This window comes from Balaenoptera ricei, chromosome 4, assembly GCF_028023285.1.
Source record: "Balaenoptera ricei isolate mBalRic1 chromosome 4, mBalRic1.hap2, whole genome shotgun sequence".
Lineage (NCBI taxonomy): Eukaryota > Metazoa > Chordata > Mammalia > Artiodactyla > Balaenopteridae > Balaenoptera > Balaenoptera ricei.
In genome coordinates, this window is record NC_082642.1 from 70,373,015 (window position 1) to 70,385,356 (window position 12,342).

At 33.0% G+C, this 12,342-nt stretch overlaps 1 protein-coding gene across 10 annotated transcripts in view; it reads left to right on the top strand.

The window, feature by feature from the left end:
* Positions 1-12,342, top strand: part of NAALADL2 (N-acetylated alpha-linked acidic dipeptidase like 2) — a 1,495,600-nt gene that overhangs the window by 1,272,389 nt on the left and 210,869 nt on the right. For 9 of the 10 annotated variants that reach the window (XM_059922024.1, XM_059922026.1, XM_059922019.1 and 6 more), the window contains one exon: positions 10,316-10,411. The exons of the other annotated variant lie outside the window; for it this stretch is intronic. In XM_059922024.1, the coding sequence (XP_059778007.1) occupies positions 10,316-10,411 (96 nt within the window). The remainder of the gene's footprint in view (positions 1-10,315; positions 10,412-12,342) is intronic. 10 annotated transcript variants of the gene reach the window in all.

Below are 12,342 nucleotides of genomic sequence, written 5' to 3' on the forward strand. Positions count from 1 at the left end.
CCTCCTACATACCAAAAGCTTTAAAGTTTTATTTTAATTTGCAGTTTCAGGAGAATTAAAGATGAGGATATTATGTATAAACATGTTCATTTAATAAATCCTTGAAATTTCTGATATTATTTAGTAATTAACACTTGTTGAATTAATAAAATGTTATTTTTGAGACTATACATGCCCTATTCCTCCCTTTCCTGTGGATACTAAGAAAGGCTTTGTTAATTTCACTAATAAAAAGCCATTTCTATATAATACACATTTAGCTTAGCCTTGGAAAGTGTAGAGACAAGAAAGGGAAATGAAAGAATTTATCTGTAACTATGTTCACTCAACAAGTACCATAAAACAACTGGACAAGCAGTGATTTATGTGTGGAATTTTATCATGGATTTTTAAACCTTAAAACGATCTCTATTGTATCCAATTTAGTTTTACACTAAACTGGGCACTCATTTTTGTCTTGCAATTTCTATAGTATCCTCTCTAATATCTAGCACTGACTGCTAATCTGGCTTGATTTTCACATTTGAGATGCAGGATTATGGAATGTGAGTAGCAGCAGATTGGAGATGAAGATCTGAATTCCAATCCAGGTTGTACCACCTAGTAGCAGAATCTATCTAGTTAGATAATCTCTGAATCTCAGTACTTATTCATAAAATGAGGGTAATGATAACACCACTTTTCTGATCTTAAACAACTGTGGCTATCAAAAAATAATGTATATCAAAGCAACACAGAAAACTTTAAAACATGGAATATATTTGTAAGAAATCATGGGGTAAGAAGACAACAGCGAAAATTTTAATGATTGTAAATAGCTGTGTAGGAGATGATACAAAAATTACCAACATGATCAATACCTCAGATCCTATTAAAAGGATAAATAGGTGATATTATGAACAATTTTATAACAATATATTTCATAATTTAGATGAAATAGACAAATTATTTGAAAACCAGAACTTACCAAAACTTACACTAGAAGAAGAGAAAGAAAAATCTCTGTGGGATGATAGTAATGTCCCTTATCTAGGAAAGTTGTTTTCCTTTAAGATATAATTTATACACAATAAAATGCACAAATTTTATGTGTTAAGTTAGATAGGTTTTGACAATTTTATACCTATGTAAACACCTTCCAAACCAGACCACTCGTTGAATTTGTAGCTAATCCACAACTACTACTTAATTAGAACAGTTTCAATGTGTGCCTCACCTCAGGGTTATTTTACAAATGTATAATCCTTCAATTTTATGGTTATTCTTGAAAAGAGGAGAAGCAAGAATAAAGTCTGAATTAGAATTGAATCTTGAGGTCTGTTACTAGCAATAACCTTCCCAGGCTTTAGCATAGAAAGCCCATTGAAGACATGAAGATAGTAATTGTAGTGTGGTGGTCCCCAAAACAATATGTCACCTGGAACCTGTGAATGGGACCTTATATGGGGAAAGAGTCTGTGTGGGTGTAATTAAATTATGGATTTGAGATAAAATCATCCTGAATTATCTGGGTGGACTTTCAATCTAATGACAAGTATCTCTGTCACAGACAGAAGACCCACAGAAGACAAGGCCATTTAAAGACAGAGGCAGAGATATGAGTTACGCAACCACAGTCAAAAAGCTAGAAGAGGCTAGGAAGGAATCGCCCCTAAAGTCTCAGGGAATGAATACAGTGGTGCAGGGCCACTGGTGATAAATACACACAACGAAGAGCCTGTAGGCAGTCAGTTGCTGGTTTCAGAAAAAGGCTGCTGATTTCCCATCTTTCTGTTTTATAAGCTGATATTTATTATATTTATTTACTTATTTTTTGGGAAATATGTACTACAGGGCATCACAGCTACAGAGAACTCTGTTTAGGAGTGAATAGAAAAATACAACAATAAATAGTTATATTTATTTTTTCCTTCCTAATGTGAAACTATGCTGCATTGGTCCCTTGCACAGTGTTAGCAAGTGTCAGCAAGTTCATTGCTCCTCCCTCTTCTTTTGCTGGAAACAAACAAACAAAAAACAAAAGAATTATTGTGGAAGTTTAAGGGATAGAATGTAAAAAGAGATGAGTTATCTATTATAACTCATCTGTAGAGTTAATAACAACTCTTTATAGAGTTAATGTTATGAGACCCTAGAAGTTGCGGGGCTGATAAGTGGGACTTTGGGTCAGTCATTTTTTGTCACCTTGTTAATACAACCTGTGCAGGGTTCCTCCCCCTGAGCCTGCTCTTTGTGCTGGATTGTCACGTGTTATTCTTCTATCCATAATGGCAGCACAGATATGGAAGCATTAGCAAACACTACTCATTGGTTTTACCATATGGAATAATTAATGTTTATTAAGAAAGCTTAATAAGCCATATCTATGCACTTAATCTTAATTGTTTACCATCAAAATATTATTTACCATTGAAATATAAGTAAACTAAAGACATTGCCTTAATTTGTGAAATGCCTTAATTTGTGAAATACTCTGATAAGAGCATCTTTTATTGTTTGGTTCTTTGTTGTTGTACCTTAGCTTTCCCTGCCTCCTGATCTGTCTAGAAAGTGTGATATGAAAAACAAAACAAAATAAAACATAAGCATAGACTATTTAACTAGTGATGCACAGTTTGTATTTATTAATAGGTAAGACAGGCGCACATTCAATGATTAAGGGAGGAAAGAAGGCAAAATAAGTAAAGCTGATTAGCTTGAAGAAAGTCTAAAATATGAAGACTGGGTCCTATAAAAGTATTGTGTTGGCATGTAAGAACTTCAAGACCAAAAATAAATCATGAATTCAATGGAATGATTCACAAAAGCTAATATTACAATTATTATCCCCATCTCAAAAGTACTTTACAAGAAAAGGCATAATGTTTAAGAAACACACACGCGGAGCTAATTCTTAGTGTTGGTCTTCTAATAAATATTTTTTGACTTTGTAAAAATTACTTAACCTGAATTTTCCATGTTTTGCTTTGTATATTTGGGTTGAATTAAGATTTCTAATATCTTATCCAGGTCTCAAATTAGGATGCTAAATCAATATGAATAGAACTATGAAGGTGCCTTGAATATTTTCAATAAAGCCAACACTATGGGCCGTCCTAGAACTTGAAAAAAATAATTGAAATGAAAAACATGAATGAATTCAGAAAATAATGTCCTGATGTTATTCTATATTTGACCCTTGGATTTGTACACTTCTATTTAGACTCCACATCATCTCAGGTCTGTTTTACTTTGAATAGTGATGAGAATGTTATGTTTCAAAAATTGTGGCTCTAATTACCTTTTCTCTCAGCCCAGCGTGTCATGAATGTCAGTGCCATTCAAATCTTGCAAGTGTTTTAATTTCATATGTTAAATTTAAGTACTGATGTGTATATTCTCTGATTGCAGAAAGGAGAATATTGCAATGAAGGAAGTGCACATGGGACTTTTTAGATTCAATTTTATTTAGTCTAAGCAGGGAGTCTTTGATTATATCCTTTAAACTGTGCATAGTGTTTATGCCACTTAGAGAGTAGACTAGGACTTGGAGAGAATTGGAGCAAGCAGTGAGGGAAATATTTTCCTACTTAAATGCAAAAGCACAGAATCTCAGGCTATGAGAAACTTTGGCAGTGAGGAGGAAGTGTGTGGCATAGGAATGAAAGTGTGGGCTGTGGAGTCAGAGAGACTTGGGTTTAAATCTAGCTCTACCACTTACTTATGGTATGATCTTGAGCTACTGTCTGAAATTCACTGGTTGTCAGTTTCCCCATTTGTAAAGACAGGGTAATAATAGTTTCTACCTTAAAAGTAAGTGTGTGGATTAAATTAGGTGATATGTGTAGAGTGCTTAGCCTAGTATTGGTATATGGAAAAGGCAATTATTATCCTATTCATTCCAGGTCATGCTCATTGGGTGCCAACTGTATAAAAGAAAGTGCATGCAGACTGTTTTTGTCTAGTTCAGCACCCACTAAGCCCACATGGACTAAATATTTTAAACGGTTATTTCTGAAAAAAAATGCAAAGGGTATATTTTAGTATGGTAGTGAGTTAAAGTTTAGTCAACTCAATCCACTTTAGAGCTGAATTACACATAACCTTTGTTTTTGTTTTTGTGTTTTTTCCTTTCTTCACCTCTGTCTACATACTAACCTTGTCTTCCACCATATTTTTAGCCTGCCCTCATTTCATCCTTTTTCACCAGTGGCTCATCTACTTACAACTCTGATTTCTGGATAACTTTAGTGAGCTTTGAATTCCTTTCCTTTAAGACTGTGATCTATTTATTTCCCCCAAATTTTCTGGTATTTTTAAAATCTCTTTTTATCTTCTGAATGCTTTCTCTTATATTAAAAATATATCCACATTAATCCAGTCTAAAACACAACAAATAAACTCTTTCTCGATTCTTTTACTCTCTGTAGTTAATGATCAATTTTTCTAACTTCTCAGCCTAATCTTAATTTCTAGAGAGAATAATGTAGTTCATAGTTGATGTTTCCTTTCTTCTCTTCAGATTTATTCTCTCAACTGATTGCATTGTCTCCTGCACTCATGAATCCACGGAGTCTCCTCCAACAAAGAACACCAAGAACCTCTGAAATGCTACTTCTGATGAATAATTTTTATCTTATCGTATTTCTTCACTTCCTTTGAAGCATTGATTATTTATTCCCGAACAGTCTTTACCTTTTTGACTCTCATGAAATCACACTCCCCTGGTTATCTTTACATTTCTCTGATGATTCCATCTATAATATCGTTGTGGGTTTTATTTTTATTCTCCCACTCAAATATCAGTGCCATTCAGAGAACTTGTTGTTATTCAGAGTGTCATCTGTGCTATACTCAGTATACTTCTAAGTCTGCATGTAGTCCCCTTTTACATTTTAACTACCATGTACATGCTTTTCAAATTATTGTTATATCTTTAGTCTAGAATTTAGTCTTTAACCAAATTGGTGTTGAATGACATCCCTCATTTTCTGGGATAACATCACATGGATGTCCCACAAACACATCACCTCCAATTTTATCACTCATTTTATCAAATCTAGAAATACTTGCAATCTTGACCCCTTTTTAAGGTTTCTAACTCCAGTTAATTACTAAGTAGTACCAATTTTATCTCAAACATTTATCAAACACATCTCCTCCTCTCTGTTTCTACTACCACTGTCCTGACTTAACTTCTCACTCTTTCTCACTGTATTACTGCAATAGTCTTCTGTCTATACTTCCTGTTTCCATCGTTTCTCTTTTAAATCTATTCCCCACATATGCATCAGTGTGTGCTATCCTGAATACACACTTGAAAATATCACTTGCTCTGTTCAAAACCCTCCAAGCACTTCCTATCACCTACAGAAATGGTTTTCAAACTTTATTTTAACAACTGTAGGTTTTAAAAGAAAAATTTCACATAGAGTTTAATATACAAATACAAATTTTTAGTAATTTAAATTTCAAAACTCTGACTCTTGATTATATAGAAAAGCAATTCCTAGCAAGTGTGATAAAAATCAAACACCATCCAGTACTAGTGTAATCCTTTCCTCCTTACTGAGCATTTTATATACTTTGTTATTTTGCTTGATCCTGACATGAGCTCTCTGGTGTTAGAAGGGCAAGTATATTTACATTTCAGCTTTATGGAGGATGATATTAAGCTTGAGAGATTAATGACTTACTCAAGGTTGCCTGGCAGTCTTAGACTAATTTAATAAGAAAAGAGTCTCAAGTCTTAAAAAGCTCATGGTATAGTGATAAAAACAGAAATATAACAAAAATATAATAAATGGTGAGTAAAAAACAAACACAAGGTGATATGGAAAGACTGACAAGAGAACTATGAATTCTGATGGGTTGGTGAGGATCGAGGAAAACAGTTATAGAAAGAAGCCTGATAAACAGATAAAGAAAAAACCATTCCAGGCAGAAGAAGACATGGCACAAAGGGACAGAGATAGTGAAGGTAAGGATGAATTCAAGGTTTGGTGAATAGACTGCTGTGACTGAAGCAGTAGCTATATGAAAATAGTGCAAATAAGTTTATGGGAAAGAAAGACTTGTTTAAAGGTGAAAGAAGATAGGTTGGGACTTGTTTGTGAAATATACTAATGAGTTTGGACTTTCCTCTACAGACAATAAGGACCATAGTTTGGGTGAAAGTAATGAGTAACTGGACTGTGGCAACAAATAGGAACTTGTAGAGAATTGTCTAAACATATAGATTAGAAAGAAATTGGCTAGTGTAGTTCTGTGGTACTAAGGGTGCAAGAAATGGGAGTCAAGAATGACATAAAATTTCACATTTGGGTAAAATGTAGGTATTATGCTATTATCCAAGGTAAGAAATGAAAGTGACAATGGGGGAACACATGCTCATGATTTGCAACATGAGTTGATGTGTCTGAAAGCTCTTGTAGGCAAAAAATGATGAACTAAAAACAGGAACTAAGCTAGAGATAAAGATTTGGGAATTATCAATCTGAATTTGGTCACTGAAGCCAGAAAAGTAGACCAAACCACCTAGGGAGACTGTGATAAGGAGAAGATTGGGTAGACCACCTAGAAACAATAAAAGCTCAAAAAGGAAAAGAGAATCCAGTTATAGGTAGAAAATAATATATAAATGGAGAACCAGCAGAGTCAAATCATGAACTTTAGGAAAAAGAGTTGAAAGAAGAAAGGTGTGCTAAATATTGTTAAATGTTACAGAAAGGACAAGTAAGTTTAGAGACTGGGGAGACACACCGAATTTTAAACTAGATCCTGGATAGACTTTTCTTATCAATATCACTTCTTCTGTGATATTCTGACTATGATCTCCATGTGACATACATACAATATTAAGTTCTGCATATCTTAACTTACTCTTTCATTTCAGTCTATCAATGCATTGTTCTAAACGAAAGTGCTCTCTAAATGGTTAGTGGTGTTTTACTTGCCTCTGTTCATCAACAGGTGGGAGCCATTATCAAACAGCTATCACTCATAGTTAATTTGATAGTGAAAATCTTTTACAAAGCATATATTCTTCTTTTTAATCTTTTCATTATTTTTTATGTCAGGATATATAAATACCTGTTCATAAATGATGATTATTATATTGAAAAGGAATGGTAGTGTCTTGATATTTTCAAAGACATTGATGTTAGATCTATTATCATCCAAATCACATTAGATTAAGTTCCATGAGATTAAGGACAACATCCTGCATTTAGTGTAGGACCTGGCATACAGTAAGTGTCAAATGCATATTTTTTTAAATGTTTTAAAAAATGAGGCACTAGAAACAAAGAATGGTATGAAAGAGATAGGTGAAGGAACCAGAAAGAGAAGGAGATTATATTAGAGAATGAGGCACATATGGATAATTTAAATTAATATGTTCTGTTTTTGAATAATTGAAAGTTCAATAAAAACTTCATTAATTATAACTCCCAATTTCTATTCTTATGGAATCATTCATTTTGAGGCTCGCTGATGTTTTACTTTTGCACTATTTATGAAGTTTTATTTTGCTAAGTATACTAATCAGGTAAAATTATTTCAAGTTTATTTACAACCACTCATGGGGCAAACTTTTTAAGAACTTCAAGCTTAATTATTAAATGAAAATGAATGCTGCAAATTGTCCATGTCATACTTTCACTAAAGTCAATTCAGAGATACCTCTATGCAAATTGTACACTGTTTCTCCCAGGATCATAGATAGAGTCTTTGGATTTCCTTTAGTTCAGCATCATACCGTAATCACTACCCCATCATTACCACCCTCACCATCATTATTACGATATTTATTGTTTTTAGCAACATCATCAATGTTATTAACATAGTGTCTCCTATGTAGCAGGATTGGACTGTTCACAACACCTCTGTGAAATATATGTTATTCTCCAAGTTTCTTAGATGCTGTAACTAATCCTTTGGAGATTAAGATGCTTAATATGGCACAACTGTTAAGTGGCAAAACCAAAATTTTAACCTATTTCTATGTTGACTGCCCAAAATACCTCCACAAAATCCTGTTGATAAACAAAATTAAGTATATTAGACCTATTTCAGTAAAGAAGAATACCACCTTGACTGAGTGTATTAGTTTCCTAGGGCTGCCATAACAAAGCACAACAGATTGAGTGACTTAAACAACAGACATGTATTGTCTTAACAGTTCAGGGTGTTATCAGGGTTGGTTTTTCCTGAGGTCTGTGACAGAGAATCAGTTCCAAGCCTCTTGACCAGTTTCTGGTGATTTTGAGGCAATCTTTTGAGTTCTTTGGCTTGCAGACACATCGCTCCAATCTGTGCCTTCATGTTTGAATGCTTTTCTCTCTGTGTACAAATTTGTCTCTAAATTTCCTCTTTTTATAAGGACACCAGTCACATTGCACTAGGGACCAACTCTATTCCAGTATGACCTCATTCTAACTTAGTTATTTATGCAGTGACCTATTTCCAAATAAGATCACATTCTGAGGTACTAAAGGCTAGGATTTCACATATGAATTATTCAACCCATAGCACTGAGTCTTAGTAGTCTCTCAAAATGGGGAGAAATTAGGAAAGGGCATTTATGATATTTTAGGCCTTGGCTGTGTGGTTTTATGGCAGGTCTTAAAAACTGGAATACTGGTTGGAACTGGGCAGTTTCTAAAATTACTTTTAGATTGATGGGTAAAATGAGGAGAGGAACATAAACAAGTTTTGACAAATAAGTGTTAGTCTTGATAGGTAAGCTATTTGGTTGATTCATGGTCTTATTATAGAAAAGTGCATATATGCTGGAGCAAACAGCTAAATTACTTTATTTTTTTAATCGCAGTATTGTTCAAAATAGGGGGTTAAGAGTCTGCTTGATCACAGAATTATTTAATATATAAAGACTTACAATTATGTTGGTTTCATTTCTCATGTGTATGACTTCTGAGTCTATCAACTACATCATCCTAACTTTCTTTCCCACTATGATATATCCCAATGTAGTCTGTTCTGCTGTTGGATTACTCTAATAAATAGTTCTAATAGAATTCAAATTAAATTTGTTATCCTGTGTAGTCATTGTTGGTGTAGACTTGATTTAATCTATCTTTCCCACGATAGTTTTTGAAAAATTTACCTACCTATATATCTACCATCTATTTTTCTTTCTTTCTATATATCTATCATCTGCATAAGTACATATATTCTGTCCCAATCTTACATTTTTTAAGATAAATAAGTTTAGTTACTTCAAGTTTTCAAATGAAAATTATATGTAGATAATAATTGTTTCATAGGATACTTATAACGTTGATAACTATAAAAGTATTGTTTTAGGTATTGTCTTAGTCCATTTAAGCTGTTATAACAAAGTATCACAGACTGAGTGGCTTGTAAACAACAGAAATTTATTTCTCAAGTTCTGGTGGCTGAAAGTCCAAGATCAGGGTGCCAGTATGGTTAGGTGAGAGCCCTCCTCCAAGTTGCAGAATTCTTATTGTATCCTCACATAAGGGGCTAGGGAGCTCTGTGAGGTTTCTTTTATAAGGACGCTAATTCCAATTATGAGAACAAAGCCCTCATGACCTAATCACATCCCTAAGGCCCCACCTCCTAATACTGTTACTTTGGAGATTAGGATTTCAGCATATGAATTGGGGGGGGGGGGCATAAATATTCGGACTATAGCAGATAGCTACCTTATCAGCATCCCGTGTCTTCTTGTATCCTGAAATTTATCTGCACCTGCAAGTACAAAATGATTAATTACAATATCTTGATTCGTTTCAACCATCTTTACGCTAAGGGTCTGATACAACGTTACTACTTTATTGGCAGCACATAAAGCCATGAGGTCATTCTACTCAAAACATATCCTACTATTGTTTTGAAGTAAGTTTTGCAGTATTTAAAATATTATGTACCCTGTTGCCTAGACTTTTTTTTTTTTAATTAAAAACATTCCATTCTACCAGTCTTTAAGCATAAATTTTAATATATAAAATAGAGAAGGGGTTTTAGATACGGGTTTTGCAGTCAAGGTATCTTACTCTACACTAAGTCTGCATTTGAAAAATAAAAGGGTGAACTGCAAATAATGATCTCTTCTGAGTAAGAAAACATTCTTTGGTAAATACAAATAATGTCAAGTGTTATAGAAGTCTAATCATTTTAATTTATAAATATTTTGTGACTGGTTAATTATATCAGCAGAATGAATTCCAACAATCAACAGAAACCTTACAGCAATTTAGAGTCATTTTGAATCTTTAAAGAAAATCCAATAAGCACTTAAAAAACAAAATCAATGAAGAGTTTAGAATGTTTATTTTCTGGTTTTCCACAGGGTCCAAGTTTTCTCTCTGAAGGCTTTTTCCCTAAACGTGCAACAAAAATTGAAGAAATGGATCCTTTTTTCAACCTTCACGAGACCATTGCCAAGGTAGGAGAGGAATGCATTCATGAAAAGATTGAGAAAGTTTTGTTCTTTCTGTTAGTAGAAGGAGGAAAGGAAAATAACCAATCAAGAGAAATATATATATATATATATATATATATATATATATATATATATATATATTCATTTCTAGAATATACTAGAAAGGATTTCAAGTACCTCCTATTATTTTACTAAGGAGTAAATATGATAAGCAACTCAATCAAGATCATACAGACCAATAACTGATGATTTGTATTAAAAAATCAATTATTTTTTAATTGAAGTACAGTTGTGCAATATTTTGTACATTACAGGTGTACAATAGTGATTCACAATTTTTAAAGGTTATACTCCATTTACGGTTATTATAAAATATCAGCTATATTCCTTGTGTTGTACAATATATCCTGGTAGCTTATTTTATACATAATAGTTGTACCTCTTACTCCCATGCCCTTTTATTTCTCCTCCCTGTCCCCTCTCCCCACTGGTAACCACTAGTTTGTTCTCTATATCTGTGAGCCTGCTTCTTTTTTGTTATAGTCACTAGTTTGTTGTGTTTTTTAGATTCTACATATAAGTGATATCATACAGTATTTGTCTGACTTATCTCACTTAGCATAATGCCCTCCAAGTCCATCCATGTTGATGCTGATGGCAAAATTTTATTCTTTTTTTATGGCTGAGTAGTATCCCATTGTATATATTCCACCGAAATAAATTCTTAATAAAATTCTTAATTGAAAGTAGACTTGTGGTATATTCTCAAGTATACTCCCTTTACTTTAGATTAAGGCCAATACAAAATGAGTCCTTGAATTTCTGTATCTTCAAAGTTTTGTTTCAATATTTAAGGTACATTGTTGTTTGTGGTACTTTATTGTTGCAGTAAAAAAAAAAAAATGGCTCTTTTTCTTAAAGAAATAGTTAGACTGAATTTACAATAATTGCTTTTATTTGATGTTGCTCATACCTATTTTTATGGTATATACTTGGCTGTGAGTTTATAGAATGAAGAAAATTAAATCCTACAGTATGGAGCAAATAAGTTTAATGTTCTGATATCATATGACATTATGCGAATTTTTACATTTACCAACAATTGATTTAACCAGTCATAACCAGTCTTTGGGGGATAGAGTTTGTAGAGAATATTGGCATTTCAGTACACTTAAAATAATCCATATTTATATATGCTTAGTTGAAAGATTGAATCATTCTTAAATCTTCTTAGTGAAATTTTACAAGGCTGTTTTTCTGCTTTAGAAAGAGGAATTGTGGTATAATAACTGAACTCAATGAGTGGCAATGGAATGAGCTCAGAATACAAAAACTAAAATTTTAAGTCTACCCTCACATTTAAGAGATGTGTACGTTTATTTTTTTCTGAACTTTTAAAATAAATAGAGTTTGGACCATATTTTACGTAAAATTCTCCTAAGCTCAAGATTTCTGAATTTTAACTACATTTATAGCTCTTTCCTTTCCAGTCTAATCTAGTTCCTTGATTTAGTTTTGAATATATCCATCCTCTGATCATTATTCATTCTTATTTGGATATAGTAAAATAGAAGTGGCCCCCAAATAATAACTCCTTAGCATTTAAAATCTTAACTGTACTCCTGATGTGCAAAGAAAGAGGGAGAGAGAGAGAGAGAGAGAGGGAGAGGGAGAGAAAGAGAAAGAAAGAAATACAAATCTGATACCTATATCTATATCTATATATATATATTTGAGTATATATATCTATATACATTCGGATGAGGATGTGTGTGTGTTTATATGTATGTGTATGTATGCATATATTTGTTCAAATGTTATGGATACTTAGAGCCTAGGTTTATATACTAATTTTTAAGTAAAGCATAGAGGATTTTTAGGGCAATGAAAGAATAATACTTTCTCCAATTTTTCTGCTTTTCTCTGTGGATCAA